This window comes from Pleurodeles waltl, chromosome 4_2 (genome assembly GCF_031143425.1).
Source record: "Pleurodeles waltl isolate 20211129_DDA chromosome 4_2, aPleWal1.hap1.20221129, whole genome shotgun sequence".
NCBI classification, from domain to species: domain Eukaryota; kingdom Metazoa; phylum Chordata; class Amphibia; order Caudata; family Salamandridae; genus Pleurodeles; species Pleurodeles waltl.
The window spans coordinates 281,967,454-281,985,054 of record NC_090443.1 but is presented as its reverse complement, the minus strand read 5'-3'; the positions used below and the strand labels follow the sequence as shown (position 1 = coordinate 281,985,054).

The 17,601-nt window shown below is 46.2% G+C and overlaps 1 protein-coding gene across 2 annotated transcripts in view; it reads left to right on the top strand.

The window, feature by feature from the left end:
- Positions 1-17,484, top strand: part of HEBP1 (heme binding protein 1) — a 52,137-nt gene extending 34,653 nt beyond the window's left edge. For both annotated transcript variants that reach the window (XM_069231125.1, XM_069231124.1), the window contains 2 exons: positions 13,331-13,511; positions 15,662-17,484. In XM_069231125.1, coding sequence (XP_069087226.1) covers positions 13,331-13,511; positions 15,662-15,836 — 356 coding nt within the window. In that variant the 3' untranslated portion in view covers positions 15,837-17,484. The remainder of the gene's footprint in view (positions 1-13,330; positions 13,512-15,661) is intronic.
- The last annotated feature ends 117 nt before the right edge of the window (positions 17,485-17,601 follow it).

Sequence of the window (17,601 nt, the reverse complement as noted above, 5' to 3'; positions counted from 1 at the left end):
CTTCTGTTTACTCAGAGAGATGCTAACAGTAAAAACAAGCATTTGCAATGCAACGGATCTCGCATTTCTCTGAGTTAGAGCTATTAGCAGTTGTAAATACCCAGCTGGACTTTTCTTGGCTCGTTAAATGGAACAAAAACGAGCGCGATCGCTCTGCTAAACAAGCGAGATCGTGCTGCGAAAAAAGAGAAAAAGTAGTCCACAAACCGGACGGAAAACAGTGAACCTAGTATGTTTTGAATACTTGGTCGCTGCGCTCGAGGAGGGCTCACCACCGGAAAAGGCATGACGTATGCATGCGTTCCACTAATGAAAGCAAGCAGATTTTAAAAGGCAAGCCCACGAACCAATGAAAGACACTGACGTGACATGGGCGGGACTCCGAGCCCTTCTCTAACTACCATAGCGTCTCGCAAGCGATACGCATGCGCAAGCGCATGCCACTCTGGCTCGACCCTAAAAATGTTAAAGAACCCCAAGACTCAACCCCGTCGCGCAACTGCTCGGCATACCGACCCATTTCTCTCCTGAACACCGAGATTAAGGTGCTATTGACTATACTTGCCACTAGGTTGAGGGATGGCTCCCCTCGTTGGTACACCCATACCAATGTGGAGTTATGCTGTCACGCAGCACCAGACACTGCATTAGACGGCTGCACGTTGCCCTGGCACACTGCGGGCCCTGATCTGGTCGCCTTTGGCTCTTCTCTTGCTTGACTTCGAGAAAGCCTTTGATACCGTGGACTGGTCCTACTTGGAGCATGTCCTGCTAAGCAACAGAATTGGGCCTAAATTCCGTGGTCTTGTGAGGCTACTCTATTCCAACCTGACTGCCCAAATCCAAGTGAATGGTGTGGTCTCTGAACCGTTCCCCATCCGTCGAGGCACTCGTCAGCGATGCCCACTGTCCCCGTTGCTTTTTGCACTCACAATAGAACCTTTGGCGATACTGTTGAGAGAGGACCCCCTGATAGAGGGCTGGTCATGGCCTGTGGGCCAAGAGGATCGGGTGGCACTATACGCGGACGACGTCCTTATTTACCTCTCTAACCCAGCCACAAGCGGCCTGCGAGTCCTGCAAATTTTAGACCTCTTCTCACAGGCCTCTGGCCTGACCCTGAACTCTGGCAAATCTCTACTGGTCCAACTGCACCCCTCCAGAGAATGCGTTGATTGGAAACAAAACATCCCGATCCGACGCAACAGCTTTAAGTATCTAGGTGTGCACATAGCCCTGTTGCCTGAATTAGCTTGGGAACTAAATGTTACTCCACTCACTAGGAAAATCAAAGACGACCTCCAGCGATGGCGGAACCTACCCCTCAATCTGCTGGTAGAATAGCACTTTACAAAATGATGATACTTCCCAGGTTCCTATGCCTATTGCAGAACTTCCCATACCCAGTTCCCCGGAAGTGGTTCAGGGAGATGGACACGGCGGCGCGTCAGTTTTTATGGCACGCCTCCCGTCCTAAATTAGCCCTTATTACCTGCCAAAGAGATATTTATGACGGAGGGTTGGAAATGTCCAATATCTGCTTCTATCACCTCGCAATGCACCTCCTGGTGGTTAACGTCTGGCTAGGAGGAGGCTGGACGGACCCTGCTTACAGACTGGAGCTCCAAACAATGGGCTACTCTGGGATCTTTGGTGCGCTGTATGGTGGCCCGGTTCCCCGGGATGCCCCGACGTGACTAGGGTGGTTCTGTTGGGTTGGCTTGCGGCCCAGAAAGTGTTGGGCTGGTGGGGTCGCCTCATCCAACAGACCCCTTCATGGCATGGGAGGTGGCTGACCATGACATCCCGATTTAGAGTGCTAAAAACCCTCTACTTACACACAGCATATCTTACCCCTAAAAGGCTCTTTAAAGCAGACCTTCGGCCTACAGCTGACTGCCCCCAATGTTCCTTCTTGGATGCTGATTTTTTTCCATATGGTCTGGGCTTGCCCAGTCATAATGACTTTGGAGGGCGATCGTGAGGTAAGTCTCGGAGGTACTGCAAACGGAAGTGGAAGTGGCTGCCTTGCCACTCTTGCCGGGGGCCATGGGGGAGATGGGGCTGGAAAGAGCGAATTGTATCTTTCTGGGAGTGGTCTGCCTAGTGGCCAAGAGGGATATCATGGTGGACTGGAAAACCGAAGTGGCACCGGCTCTGGCCAAGTGGAGGCGGGGTGTAGACTGGTGCGTGCAGTGCGAAAAACCTGTATATGAAGCCAGGGGGTGTCCAAACAAATACAACAGAGTATGGGGGAATACGTGGAACACCTAGCCTGTCCGGGAGGCCTGGGCCGTCTGGGTGGTGCCCCCTCCGGATGTGAGCCTTTAGAGGGGTGGCCTTTCGCTCCTTACCTATCTCTCCCGCCTTAACTGATTGGAGTTCACACTGCATATTCTTATTATTCTTATTCAGTATTGTTAAGTATATTAAGTCTAAGTTTATCATGCTCATGAATCCATTGTCTATGGAGCCCATTGGGGCCAATGTTAAGACCATCCCAAGGTACCAATTGGTGTCATGTTATCTGTATTTTCCTTTTATTTGTCTTTTCACAAAATCAATAAAAGCTCTTTATCAAAAAAAACAACTTAACAAAACTTAACTAAAGGAGCACTTTAATTTTTAAAGTCATCTTGCAGCAAAGTGTAAACATATGAGACAGTCTCTTCAAAATACAAAAAGTGTATTTAATTAACATGCAGAACCTTTTCACTTTAGTACATCAGATTATTTCAGCGCATTGAGAAGTATTATTTTTAAAGTGTAACGTTTTTAAACATGAATTTAGCAACATCAATTCTTTTCCCTACCCTGACAATGCCAATAGTGAAATGTGGCAAGTAGGTCGTCATGTGCACCCTTTGGGTGACCTGGGTTCCTATTATACAAGTAAAACATTATAGTTATTTAAATCAAACATTGGAGAAGGTTTTGTATAGCGCACATCCTGAAGTCATGTATTTTTTAGGTCCTTTGTATGTAATAATAAAGGGAAGAGAAGTAAAACTATTGCCTAGGATCACACAATTTGTTAAAGTGGGGAAGCCGGGGTTAATCCCAGGTTTTATGGTTTCACATTATGTAATTCAACAGCTACATGTATATGCTTATTTCCCCTACACCCACCTTAACACCAATGCCCCCCACACCTCCAGCCAGACCACACCCTACTGGTGTCAATGCAGCCCTCAGACACATCACGGACCACAACTTTTGACCCCTGGGAAAAGGTTTGTGAGTACCCATGACCTATAGTGTCACATACTACTTATTCTTAAATGGCTTTCAAATAATATTTAGCGAAAATTCTCATCTCATGAAAGAAGGGGGCAGAGAGAGATATTATCACAAACCCCTTCCAAACGTGCAGCCAACCAGTGAATAGACTTATATTCTAGAAAAAAGAAAAAAAAAAACACTCTATCAGGCTGGATGTAACCTGTATTTCTGTACAATCCTGACATCCAAGGGGGAAAGGAAAGAAAAATCCTAATAAACCAAAGGTTCCACTCATGGAAAAAAGGGGGACCATAGCACCCATCAACAGTCCCAAGATCCACCCCTCCCACCTAACAAAAACGGGGGGGAATAGTTCGTACTCAGTTCTTCCCTCGGATAATAATATATAATTTTTATAATATTGAACACAATTAGGGGATTGAGAGTGAATAAAGACCTGGTGACTTAAAAGAAGTCTTTTTGTAACTCTTTTAATGCATGCGGTCACTTTAAAAAGGGGTGAAGGGGAGGCATGTTTACCAGGCTTTGTATGTCTTGTAGGTAGGAGGGACCAATTTACAGGATTTGCTCATATGCTGAGCTCTGCTGATTTCTGTAGTAGTGTCTGTTGTTGCACTGAATCTGGGGCTTTGTATAGTTCTGAGAGTAGTAGTGCAGCCAGCCCACTTTTGTCAGGTGTCGTCTTCAGGCCATCCCATGTTGTTAGGAATGTTGGTCACATGTCTTTCCTTGGACGGATTCTTGCTCAGAGAATTGCCATTCTCTTCTACTAAGTGCCATAGCTGAAATAGATGGCTGTTTCCGTTAGAAAAGGGCCATTGGAGAAAAGTCTATACTTGGATGGGTTTGATGGGTCCTTGTTCGTTTTTCTCAAGCAGTGGCCTGACATAGATCTTCCTATCTGACAGAGTAGAACTGTAATTAAAGAACTGGTAACAGCACTCATTAGCAAGGACTCGGCACATGTGATGAATGCAGGTGGGTTACTCGTTTCATTGGGCCATTACATTCCTTGCAGGATAGCTATCTGAGCGAGGTGAAAACCTGTTGATTATTCAGTTTCCTTGTTCGCCTGGCCATACTTTGTGCATGTTGAGTATTTTTGTGCTTAAAATGGCCTTCCTGTTTTGAGCGTTGAAGATAAGTTAATGGAGGTGGCATGCCAGAAGGGTAGTGAGTGTGGTATGACAGAAGTGTGCTGCGGGTTTCAGAATGATGTAAAAATCCTTTGTAATTCTTTTGAGAGGCATTCTTTGCTACTCTTGTTGTGTTTTGTATGCCCTACTGTGACGTAGAAGGAGAATGTAGATTTTTCAGATAGTATTTTGGCAGAGTCTGGGTTTTATTTAAGACACACATTTTAATGATGTATGTTTCATTATTTAGCTGGCAAGGAATTCCAGACTTTTGCCACTGGTACTGAGAATGAATATCCTATGCTGTATTTTTTTGTCACACACCAGGGCAACGAGTCGAGGTGCTGCTTTTCAGCATAGTGTCCTATTTTGGGAGTAGCACTGGAATTTTAGATGCAGGGAAGATGGGCCTTTCCCATGGAGAACGTTTGGATGATGCACAGTGCTCTAAAAGCAAAACGTCTTGCTATAGTTAGACAATGTAATGCCTGAAGCACTGAGGTTACATGCTCCCTTGGGTGGAGGTGAAGCACTAATCTGGGTGCCTTATTTTGCAAACACTCCAGCATTCGACCAGTCTGTTGCTTTCAAGACATCCTCTAATCGTTCTCCGCCCTGAAAAGCTCTGTTAGCCTTTGCTCCCCCCACTCACCCTGGGAGAAAATAATCTACCATCTACAGGACCTATTACCTGAAACCCTCCCAAATAAGAACAGACATAACAATTTTGCCAACTTACAAACCAGTTGACACACAAGTAAGGTAGAATTTGCCAACACGTTTTAAACAACAAAACCAAGTTGGCATCGCAAACCGAACTGAACTTTGCAAAAGTAGATCTCCATAACTTAATGCTTTTCATCACTCTGTAGACTAGAGCATATTTACCAACTGATCTTCTATCTACCAATCTGTGACCAACTGCTACTGCCGATCTAGAACAATTCATCATCCTATAATACAATCCTTTATATTGGAAACTGGGTCTCTAGTTGGCAGAGGTATACACCCGGTCCAAGTAGGGACCACAATCCTAGTCAGGGCAAGGCAAGTGCACAACCTAAATTAACCTGTGATCACCCTCTGATAGCTTGGCACAGAGCAGGCAGGCTAACTTGGAAGGCAATGTGAAAACTATTTCTGCAACACATGCGCAGGAATCACACTGTGTACACCACAAAAAGACTCCACATCGATGTAGAAAAAAAGACAGTATTCAAAGGTTTGAAAGTAGGCCAAAACGACCGGAATATGATCAACAGAACTCAGGATATTCAGGTTTTCATACATTAAAGCAATGTGATTTAGCAATAATCTGCAGGGCTCATTTGACGAGGTATACAGTAGGTCCTTCGAGTAGCTATGAACCGGTATCAGTGTTCCAAACTTGGCGCATCGTGCTGAGATTCTGGGAGGGCACACACACTTCCTTTATATGCATTACGGTAATATTGTCAGCCATACTATTCCTGGTAAAGCAGCCGGCTACTGCAGGATTATAGCAGGTTCGTAAAGTACAGTGAGGGAAAGCACCAGATCAAGTGTGAGGACCACCTGGTGCAGAAAGTAAGTTGTAAAGTATGTTATCCCGGTTTCACAGTATCTTGTGCTTAGCTTTGTAGTCACTGGATGAGGGGGCCATTCTGTTGTTAGGTTCGGTGGAGGTCGCAGGGTCGCAGAGCAATCCCCTGCATACCCCGCAGCAAAAGGTGTCCAATATGGGAAGGTTACCAGGGACTTAGGTGAGCGTGCGGCTTCTCCAAGCGCTCGCAGCTGCAATTGCACTGCTTCTGGTGACTGTCGGAGTACTCAAGGGCGCTTCTTGAGCGCTCACGGCTACAGCGGTACCGCTTGTGGTGACTGCCGGTCTCTCCCTGAGGGTTGCAGAAAGGGTCAAGCCACAACACCAGCTGCAGCTGAAATGAACACCCGCACCACAAGGTATGGTGCTGTGTGAAGGGTGCGGGAAGCTTGGTTCCAGCAAGTTGCTAGGTTTTTCTGAAGAGGGTGGGCAAGCCAGTTACCCTTCGTGACACTCTGGAGGTTGACTTGTGATTTCATGAGTAGGGCAAAGGTCAGCAGGCAGAAGGGGAGTCCAGTCAGGCAGGGCAGCAGACCCTCAGAACAGGTCAGCACCACGAGATGGCAGTCCTCCAGTGCAGCAGCCTTTACTCCAGCATTGTTTCTTCCAGGTCCATTAGTGTTCTGTTTAAGTGGGTCAAGAGGCCCAGTACTTATACCAGAAAGTGCCCTTTGATGTGGGAATTACTACAAAGAATTCTTGTGAAGTGCACAGGTCCCTCTTTCAGGTCCATCTCTGCTCTAGACGGCCAGTGTGAGGTAATCAGCCTCTTTGTGCGGGCTCTGGTCACTACACTTTGAGATATAAATGGGAGCCCTTCCCAATTTCCTCCCCAGGAAGACCCATCAGTATGCAGATTAATGCAGATGTAGCTGTGTAACCTGTGTTGTAGGTGTCTAAAGGGAATGCACAGTTGGAACTGTCACCTATCCTAAGCCAGATATGTACTGGAGCTAGGCTGTAGGCACACAGGGTCAGAGAATTCAGAGAAATGTTCATTTTCTAAAAGTGGCATTTCTAAAATAGTAATAATAAATAGGATTTTTTTTTATTACCATTCCAGTGGTACTAAACATGATGCAGCTACATCTCTCGGATCAGGAATTACAGCTCAAAGATATTATAAAGAATTCCCAATGCTGGCCTCACAGAAAGGAAAAATGATACTAGGTGTTTTTCATTACTAGAACATGAAAAGCTTAAAGGTACATGTCCTGCCTTCTGCTTATATGGCACCCTGCCCTATGGACTACTTAGAGGCCTACTTTAGGGGTGACTTATGTATGAAAAGGGGAGTTGTAAGGCTTGGCAAAAGGTTTTAAATGCCAAGTCGGGCGGCAGTGAAAATGCACACATTTGTTCCGCAGTGGCAGACCTGAGACAGGTTTACAGGGCTACTTAAGTGGGTGGCACAACCAGTGCTGCAGGCCCTCTAGTAGCATTCAGTTTACAGTCCCTGGGTATATGGTACACCACTGTACAAGGGACTTGCATGTAAATTGAATATGCCAATGGTGGATACACCAATGTTACCATGTTTAGGGGAGTAGCCCATGCACTTCAGCACTAGTTACCAGTGCTAAAGTGCTCAGAGTCCTAAGGTAAACAAAAAGATACAGCAACAAAACAGGAGGTAGAGGCAAAAATGTCTGGGGTCAGAAAACCCTAAGGATGCCAGGTCTAACACTTTCCTATTAATATGTGATAGGAAATTAGCCAGCATCACTGCAGACTTCTCCAGTGGGTTCAATTCCCTCTCCTTGCATCAACGTTTCCAACATCTCCACACTCCCTGGTACCTCTTCCCAGTACTTGGCACCTAAGGCTCTCAGAGTAGGACCAATATTTGCTCTGAAAGACCACTAAATTATCCAGAGCCCCTCACATCTAAATAAAAATGTTTAGAGCCCTGGACTCTTCCTACAGATGCCGCTTTCTTTCTGGTACTACCAGCATTCCTTGGTCAGCTGAAATCAACCACTGTTCCTCTAATGTCAGTTCAAGAACCCCAAGACAACACATTTGGGACAGATATAAGGAGAGCTGAAACATTATCCATCCTTAAATCGGAACAACTGCTCAGTGCTTCCCTGCACCTTTGCAGTGCAAAAATTGCCAGCCTTCATCTCCAGACAACTTTGTGTAAAACTCTGTCCAGCTCACTCTATGGGCCCCCTGTCTCCATATTATGCAAACAAGCTCTCCAACCAAAGAGGCTGGCACTGTCTCCAACACAAACTTTAGGGCCCGTATTTATACTTTTTTTTGCGCCGCTTTTTGACGCAAAACGGCGCAAACCTACAAAATACAATGGCATTTTGCAAGTTTGCGCCGTTTTTGTGTCAAAAAACGACGCAAATGCGGCGCAAAAAAAGTATAAATACGGGCCTAGGTTTCTACCAAAAATTACCCCACCATTCCATGCATCCAAGTTTTATATCAATAGTGTTGATATTCTGTCAGAATCATCTGATGCCATAACAAAAGCCGCTATGCAAACTCACCACTTTCATGCGCTACAGTGCCCTGTAGAGGAAAGGGTCTGGACAAAGCACCTGAATTGAGGACAAGAGTAGCCCAGTACCCCGAGACAAAGCCCTCAAGGACACTGCTGGCTTTTTCCAAGACATATTTTATCTCTGAAGATATCTTCCTGGTCTTCTAAAATACTAGCTTCAGAACAGTCTCCATTTTACCCATCAGAAAAAAAAACAAATGTTCCAAACATTTTGCACTGAAGTAAACAGTTTTCTCTGTTCACTATAAATCCCAAGCTTTCAAACAAAGTCACTGCCATGTTTGACTGGGCCTCCAATTCCTCTGGATCATGGGACATAATCAGAAAATAGTCTAAATACATAATAATTTGCCACCATCTTTCTCCATGCAAACTCACACCTGGACGTAATACCTTTGTGAAGCACCAAGGGGCCGAAGCCAGCTCAAAATGCTGGACTGGCTATCCAAATGCTTACTTTTTGTCAATGTCTCTCCGATCATCTTCGCTCTCATCTAAGGATTTTAATTCCTCATTATATCCCATTTCCGCTCTTCGTTGGCTTCCCAAGGCATACCTAAATACCTCTCTAATGCACTCCTGAACCTCCTTTTTAAATTAGCCTCTGGAGAACGTCTTCCTTTAGTGCCTCACTAGACACAAAACCTGCCATCAGCTCTCCTCACAGTGCGCCCATGTCACCTTACCAACTGCCTCCCAAAAAGAGCTATAGCTGACAGTTCATGTCACTGCACTCAGTTAGCCGCTCGGTTGCCACGCCCTCGGATGCGACGAGTTCAGTTTCTAATGAAAGGCCTGCGGTGTGTCATACAGACAGAGGCGTGCTTACCCAACCAAGACTTTGTCTGTGCGGGCTTCTTGGAGGGACTGACATCCAGGGAGTCGCGATAAAAAAATGCATGTTTAATGATAGATAGCCATAGGTCTTGCCATGACATTTGATCATTATTGTCATGTGATTTCTTTGTTTTTTGTGGATACTGCCTAGCTCTGCCTCCAGTGTCCTTCCCTTGTTATTGCTCCATGTGGGTTCCTTCGTGGATTCGTTTCCTGTTGCCTTGAGTATCAAGGAAACGGCGCAGAAAAAAAACATAAGGCAAGATAAAATGTATAAAATGGATGCGGGATGTCTTGTTTGACTAGCTATTAGAAACGTCCGACACACTCACTCCATTAAACAGGGGTCTAAATTTTTTGTCTTTCTCATTTATTTTTTATTTATTTTTAAAAATGTCTTTCTCTTTATTGGACTCTTTCTTTTAATCTGGAAATGTTCGCTGTGGCACCACAAGAGGGCAGGATTATACAAGGGATAGAGCAATAGTCATTAAATGTTCTATTTGTGGCCGTTTCGGTGTCGAGGCTGTTTAGAGGCAGTCTTTTTAGGTGGCATTCAGTGAACTATGTTTCCACCTTATCTTTTGTTATTGACAGGTAGGCTATCATATTGCACAATTTTTCATCAGAAGACTTTTCTTTGTTGCAGAAAGTGGGGAAGATGGTGTCCCGAGTGTGTTTGTAGGTAGGGACGTATAGAGAAAGTGTTGCTTCATGTCACACTGTTTGGCAAATATCCTGCCCTCTCTGGCTGTTTGGTTTATTCTGTGTCTGTTAGTCTGTATTTCCAGTCTGTGATCACTTCCATTCCTTGGGCTAAGTGTAAGATGCTAGCACTTCATATAGTGTACCAAAATGAGATATTCTGTGCAGAGTCCAGGAGTTCCCTTACTAGTGGACAGGGGCTTGCTCTAGTAATCCCAAGGTGCTTTCTTAGGTGGTAGTGTTGCCAAGCAGCCTTAGGCTTATCATAGAGAGGAGTGTTAAACGTTTGCTGCGTGCACAGTCAGTAAATGATACACACGACTCAATAAGGAGATCCACATCAATGTATAAATATAACACTTAACTTTATATAATTTTGGGCACCAAGATCATCACGATCAGGTAAGTATGTTTCGAGTTATGAACTTTTACAGGTTTGAAAAATCCACACAGTGCAATTTCTGAAGCGGTAATGTTATCCTATGGAGTAAAGACATATAATGCATACTGGAAGATAACAGCAATTTATAAGACCAATCTTCTAGAGCAGTGGTTCTAAACCTTTTGACTTCTGTGGACCCCCACTTTATCATTACTGGAACTCAGGGACCCCCACTGAATCATTATTGGAAACTGGGGACCCCCTACCGAGTCATTAGTGAAAGCTGGGGACCTAATCTATTAATATTATTTAATTTTCTAATCTGTCGTGGACCCCCTGAGGAGGCTTCGCGGACCCCCTGGGGTCCCTGGACCACAGGTTGGGAACCACTGCTTTGGAGATAAGGTAAGTATAGGGCATGGTAAAGGCAGCACCAACAGGTCACTTTGGGAGGCACTGGGGCGTCCTGGTGCAGAGATGTTGTTCAGCGTTTGGTGCCATAATGTAACCCTGTGGGGAATGGGCCGGTTAGAAAGATGCTGGGAGTGTGGGGACCAGTCCGGCTGAACTAACAAGGGGGCTTGGGCTCAGGTCCCAAGATGTTTAAGGACATAGGGACACCTTTGGCCTTCTTCCCCTCTGGCCGGGTTCAGAGGTGCCATGAGGCGTCGGGTTTTGGTCACCAGGTCACTTAAGCTAGAGAGGAGCCTGCACAAATAGGCTACAGGCAGCATCGGAAAGTCCACAGTTGGCAAACCCATGGTGGGATTTATCTCTGGAGAGTCGGGGGAACCACGCTGGCACCACTGCCCTACTTCAACTCATGCTAGAGGGTATGGGTGTAGTGGTGCTTTCTGGTGTTGGGTTTTGGCAGTCCAGAGTCCTTGCAGTTCTTCTGGGGTACCTGCAGCATGCAGGGGAGCAGCTCTGCTACTCCACTGGAATTCCTGGTTCTTGGTTGAAGGCTGGCAGTCTTCCCAGGCTTTTGGAGGCAGAGGTAGTTGCAGGACAAGTTGTCTTTGGTGTAACTGTCGGACAGCAGACAGGTGTCAAATTGTCCCTGGGGGAGGGGTGTTGACATCTTCCTACTGAGAGAAACCAGATCTGCATACCAAGAGCAGTGAGATTCTTTGAATTCCCCTGACTTGGAATGCAGATTTGCAGGTCATCCTGTTGGGAGGGGTGTTTTAACACCCCTGCCAGAGCATGCTTTGTTCCTGACAGCCCGAGAGCAGAGACTCTCACCCTTGGGGGGCAGAAACCTGTCTATTGGTGGCAGGCTAGTTGAAACTAGTCATTGAGCATACAGGTAGATTATAGGTTTTTCAGGAAGTACCTCTAGGGTGCCCTCTGGGTGCATGTATTAATAAATCCATCACTTGAATCAGTGTGGGTTAATACTATGAGATGTTTGATACCAGACATCTCTATTTTCAGTGAAGCCATCATGTAGCTGGGTTACTCATATTGACCAGTGTCCAGCACATGCACTAAAAATGGCTTACCTTTCCACTCTCTATGTCTAAGAATTGACAAAGACATAGCAGGTGCATATCTGCTCATGGAGATATATCCACACATGTAATATAATGTACCCTGCCTTAGGGCTCTAAGGCTTGCTGTAGGGGTGACTTAGATATATTGCACTTAGTGTAGGGCACACAGAACACAGGCTGTGCTCTATGTTGTGTTTTCACTTTTAGCTGCACCAAGACACACACCCTGCAATGGCAGACTGCGTGTGCTAGGTGAGGGGTCCTGAGGGTGGCATAATATATGCTGCAGGCCTTGAGGACCCTCTTTGGTACCCATGACCTAGGTACCATCTACTAGGGACTTACAGGGGTGCCAAAGGTATTGCCAATTGGAGAACAAATGCACAGCTTTAAGAAAAGATTTCGCACTGGGGTCCTGAATAGCAGAAACTCAGTCATAATCGCATCTTATATCAGGCAAAAAGTGGGGGTGACCATGTCAAAAAGGGCACTTTACTACCATAAGTGCTAAGCCCCTGTCCATCTGCTGAGTTTTAGGTGTGAGAGGGTAAACTTGGTAGTTTACCCTGTGCCTACTTTTAAAAGCTGATTTATTAAAGCTGCTAAGTTGGCTTAAGTGACCCATGGGAGAGAGTTACAAAGGTTTCCTCAAGCCCCTTTCCCCATTGCAAGGCACAGGTGGTAGCCACGTGCATTTTGTGGCTTGGTAAAGGAGAGGTGGGTGGGTGATGTCAGATAGGGCTACCCATCGAATTGACTAGGCTGGTGAAAGAGGAGGGGAATGGCAGGGCAGCGCCTACCCAGGCTAATCAAATAGCTAAGAGGGCCAAGTGATTTGTGTATACAACGGCTTACGCCTCTACTTTCTAGTATTTCAAGACATCCTATAGTCATTGGTAGTTTGTTGGAGCATGTGAAGGGGTGAGGATAGGACGTCACTCTTTCCGTCCTCAGTACCAGGTACTGTAGGCTGCTCGGCCTAGAAAAGCATTTACTTTCATACCTCCGCTTCGAGTCCCCTAATTGGTTCTGTGATACACGCATCTTTGGTGTTGTGCAGTGTTTAACTTGATTGGCCTAGTCTGTCTGTAAATAAACCTTATGTAGAGCTCACTGCACTGTTGTCTGTCTTTGGATAGAGTTGTGATCCGTTCCATCAGAAGCAGAGACACACAGGTTGTGAAGAATGGGAAACTGTGACATGGACGTAATGCCAGTCGGATACCACTAGACATGGGTACGAGGTTATGGGCCTATGTAGATAGTGGGTTGAAAAGCCCCTAGAGACTGCCTATATGCTTTATAAATGCTTTCAGTGAACCAGCCCATCAAAGGGTTGAGAAGACCATACCATTATTTCAATGGGGATAAGACTTCCGCACCATCTCGCTTAGATTTTATGATTTACTCTGTTGTGTTTCTTACCTGCAGGTCTGGGGATGGGTATGACTGCACCTGTCTCCATCACTGCTTATCCACAGGAGGACGGAAGCCTGCAGCCACGGGTGAAGGTGCTCCTGCGGATACCTAGCCAGTACCAAGCCGATCCGCCAAGCCCCACTGAGGCGACCATACGGCTAGAGGAGCGCGAGGGACTGACTGTATACTCCACGTAAGTAGGAGTGGTAGGGATTAATCTTGTACATACCCTAAGGTGGAGCCGGAGTCTGATCTTTTACTAAAGCTTCAGTGGGAGGACCTGACCCTAATCACTGTTAGGAGGAATGGGGTGGACTGACCCTATACTAAACATAAGCGGAGCGCCTGACCACAAACTCAATTAAAGGAGGAGGTCGTAGAAGGACTGACCCTATACTCAGTGTAATAGGGGGGGGGGGTGCTTGACTCTATAGTCGGCGTAAGCAGCAGTGGGAGGGACTTCCTGTGTAATGACCATAAGCAGAATGCCCTTGCTGTATAAAATAATGTAAGCATGAGTGAGGGAAACAGACTATACAATAAAAGGAGTGAAAGGTCTGAACATATACTGAACATGAGGGCGAGGGTCTGATCCCGTGCTCATAGTAAGGAGGACTGGGAGGGACTAGACAGTGCTTTCAGTGGAAGTGAAACAGCAGGGTCAACTGTACACTCTGTGGCTGCAGGAGGATCTGACCAGACACACTGTGTAGGGGAAACTGGGAGAGCCGGACACTGTCCTCGAGGTAAGGAGTAGGAGAGCCTGACAGTCTGCTCAACGTACGGAAAAGGAGTGAGGGGTTCTGACCATATGCTGAATGTAAGCAGGAAGACCTAACCGTGTTCTCGGCATACTACACCGTGGGAAAGCCTGGCTGTTCACTCAGCAAAACGTAGGCTGGACTATATTATTCATGTGAGCAGGAGAGACAGTCTATATGCTTAATGAGAGTGTAACCACATACTCAGCCTAAGGAGGTCGAGACTGACTTCAAGAAGTGCCTGTAATGGCCTGTTCAAATCCACGGGGGGGGGGGGGGGGGGGGGGGGTTAGTTTATAATGCACTTGTTGCTGCCTTTGGACAATCTTGACTCCTTTGTCCTGTTTTTCGCTCCGTTGATACTCTTTGTTTGTAACACTCTCTTTGCCACCCTTCCACACTTGTGCTGGTGTTGCCTTCCCTCTCTTTTCTGCAGTCAGTACAAGTTGTCGGAAACATCTTCATTGCCACTTTAAATACGCTACCCTCCGAGGCCCTCATTTTCTTAGTACCAGTTGTACATATATGCTCATTGCCACCCTTCAGCGAATGTGATGCCGCCTTTAGATGGTTCCCGGGCCCTTCCTGTGTCTCACTAGTTTGGTACCCATTGTGTATAACCTGCATATTGCCACCCTAAAATGTTTGTTCTGTTCTCTCAGATACTTGCTAGGAGTTGTGTATAACTAGGGCTCTCGGTTTTAATGGTTTTTTTTTTTTTTTTTAACATTTACGTCTTTATTTATCCATATTATATTGTTTTTACCATCTTATTAGTATTTATCCATGTGGTTTGTGAATAAGTTGAGTAAAAATGGTATGTTCATTTATTTAATTGATAAACATAAACTCATACTTTGACGCCTGTCGTGTTTTAGCAAATTCAGCAAGCAAATATAGCAAAACACTACATCCACAGGCAAATATTAGCAATTTACTACACATATATTTAACATGTTCCTGTATTTAAAGATATCTTAACTTCTTTTTTATCTCCCAATCTACTGTCTTGAAATTCGCAACAGACAGCATGGAAAGGCACTCGTTAGAAGCACAATTTTCAGTATTTTTCAGCTTTTAAAAACCAAAAACGGACAGGAAACACACTGTTATCTGATTGCGTTTATCTGTAAAAACTGAAACTAAAAGCCTTATGTATAACACACGTTCCCACCCTTAGACGCAGACGATGCCACCTTTTATACGTAGTCTGACCCTCCCTCTGCCTTGCTAGGAGTTGTGTATATAACACACACGTGCCAACCTTTAAAGTGTGTGGTGCCCTCGCTGTGTCTTGCTTGGTGTGAGTCATGCGTGTCATGCAATGGCGTAACAAAGGCTCCCGTAGCCCCGCTTGGCGGTTGGGCCCGAGCTCGGGGGGGGGGGGGGGGGGGGGGGTGGGTGCTCAGCACAGAGCCCGGGCACTCCTGAATAAGAATGGTGGAGGGTCCCTCCATGTGCTTTGCAGACGGGGGCCTCAAGTTTAGTTAAGCCTCTGGTGTCACGTTCTTGTTCTTCCCTCTGTGTCTGTCTGTCTCGGCTGGTGACGCTCTCTAACACTCTCCTCCTCGCTGTCTCACAGGCAGTTTGGCGGTTATGCCAACGAAGCGGAATACGTGGCCCACGCTGCGAAGCTGATGTCTGCACTGGGTGAGGAGGCCACATTTCATCGGGACTTCTACCTCTGCAACGGGTACGACCCACCAATGAAGCCCTATGGCCGTCGCAACGAGGTGTGGCTGGTGAAGAAAGACTGAAGGCGCTCCCCTCACCGCCTTCCTTGAAGGAATGAAGGCGCTTCCTTCACCACCTTTTCGTTACTACCGAGCAAGGGATCAGTCCTGTTGAAAGGCTGGATTGGCGGGCATGTATGGTGTCCAGTGTCAAGGTGCCACTTTTACTACAAGGAACCAAATTATATGAGGCACAGGGCGCAGTTCGCATCAGATTTAAGTAGAGAGGGCCAGACAAATGTTGATGACGCGCCTCCAGCAACGTGTAGCATATCTTTCATTCATAACTGTCCACATGGTCGAAGTCTTTGAAATTACAAGGTTATAATTGCTGGGAGCAACACTTACTGGAAAAAGTGATTGGGGTCAAAGGTCACAATGTCATAGCAGTCCCAATTATGGAGTTTGGTCAAATACACTGTCCATCTGCCAGTCAGGGGCAGCGAGTGAACACCACTGCCTGCTGCTGGGCACAGTTCCATGCCCTGTGGTCAGGAAGCGCAAATGTCAAAATAGCAGGTCAGAGGACAGTGTTTTGTTCTTAGAAAAATGTCAGTCACAGGCCAGTCGAAGTTGTTTTTGCAGGTCTCATGTCCAGATTTGAAGATAAGAGGTCGAACCTACATTCAGTGATCAGTGTAATGTCTTAAGGTTTATCCCACAGTGGTGGGATTTCAACCTCGATGGCCATTCATTCCTGCTCGCTTGAAGTGACAGTCTCTGCATGTCTGTGCCAATCTACTGTACCCACTCTTTCATATACGTAACAGGCTCTGTATCCCTCTGTCCATTCATCGCTGGAGGGTGAAGGCTGTGTACTGCTGTGCCACGCTACTGTATCCGTCTGTCTGTAGAGGTAACATTCTCTATATCCCTGTTTCCAACCACCCCTAAAGGTGACAGGCTGTATACTTCTTTGCCTTGACTGCCCGCCGTCATGCCTGCATCTGACAGGCTCTGGATCCCTGTGCCAATCCCTGAGCCCTTCGCAACCTTGAGGTGACAGGTTCTGTATCCTTTTGCCTATCCGATTCGGAGTCAAACTCTGCAGATTAACTGTGCCAGTCCATCCCTAGAGCAGGAAAAGTCCCTTCATCCCTATAGACAACAGACTTTGCCAATTCTCTGCGCTACTAGTGACAGGTTGTCCATCCTTGTGACAATTTACTTTACCTATTCCACCTAGAGATCGAATACACCCCTGTGTCAGTGCATTGTGCCATCTGTCCATAAAGGCAATAGGCTAGGTATACCTATGCCAATCCACTGTGTTAATCTCTCCTAGAAGTGACAAGCTTTATATCCCTATGCTTTATCCACACTGCCCATCCACGCCTAGTAGTAGGAGGCTGTACATCTGGGTGCCAGTACACTTTGCCCATCTGTCTCCAGGGGCAACAAGCTCTGCATTTATCTGCCAATCCTTGAGCCATTCAGCCTTAGAGGTGTCAAAAGCTTCACAGCATGCTTCCAATCCATAATGGACACCATGGTTCTTTACAGTTCCCTGTATAGATGGGAATCAAAGATGGCTGCAGACTGACATCCCCAGGCAGCACGAGCCTCTTCGCAAGGAGCCAGCTCTCAGCTCTTCAGCCCACGGTTCTCCAGAAATTACACAATGATCCAGAAACCTCCCCAGAATGTATACAGTTTTCCTGATTGATAAAAATCCAATCTCCCTAGAAGGACAGTCTTAAGAAATGGAGCTCTTGAAGTGACAATTTCCATATCCTGTGCCCATCTTGATCTAGCGGTGCCAAGCTCTGTACCCCTGTGCCACCCCGGA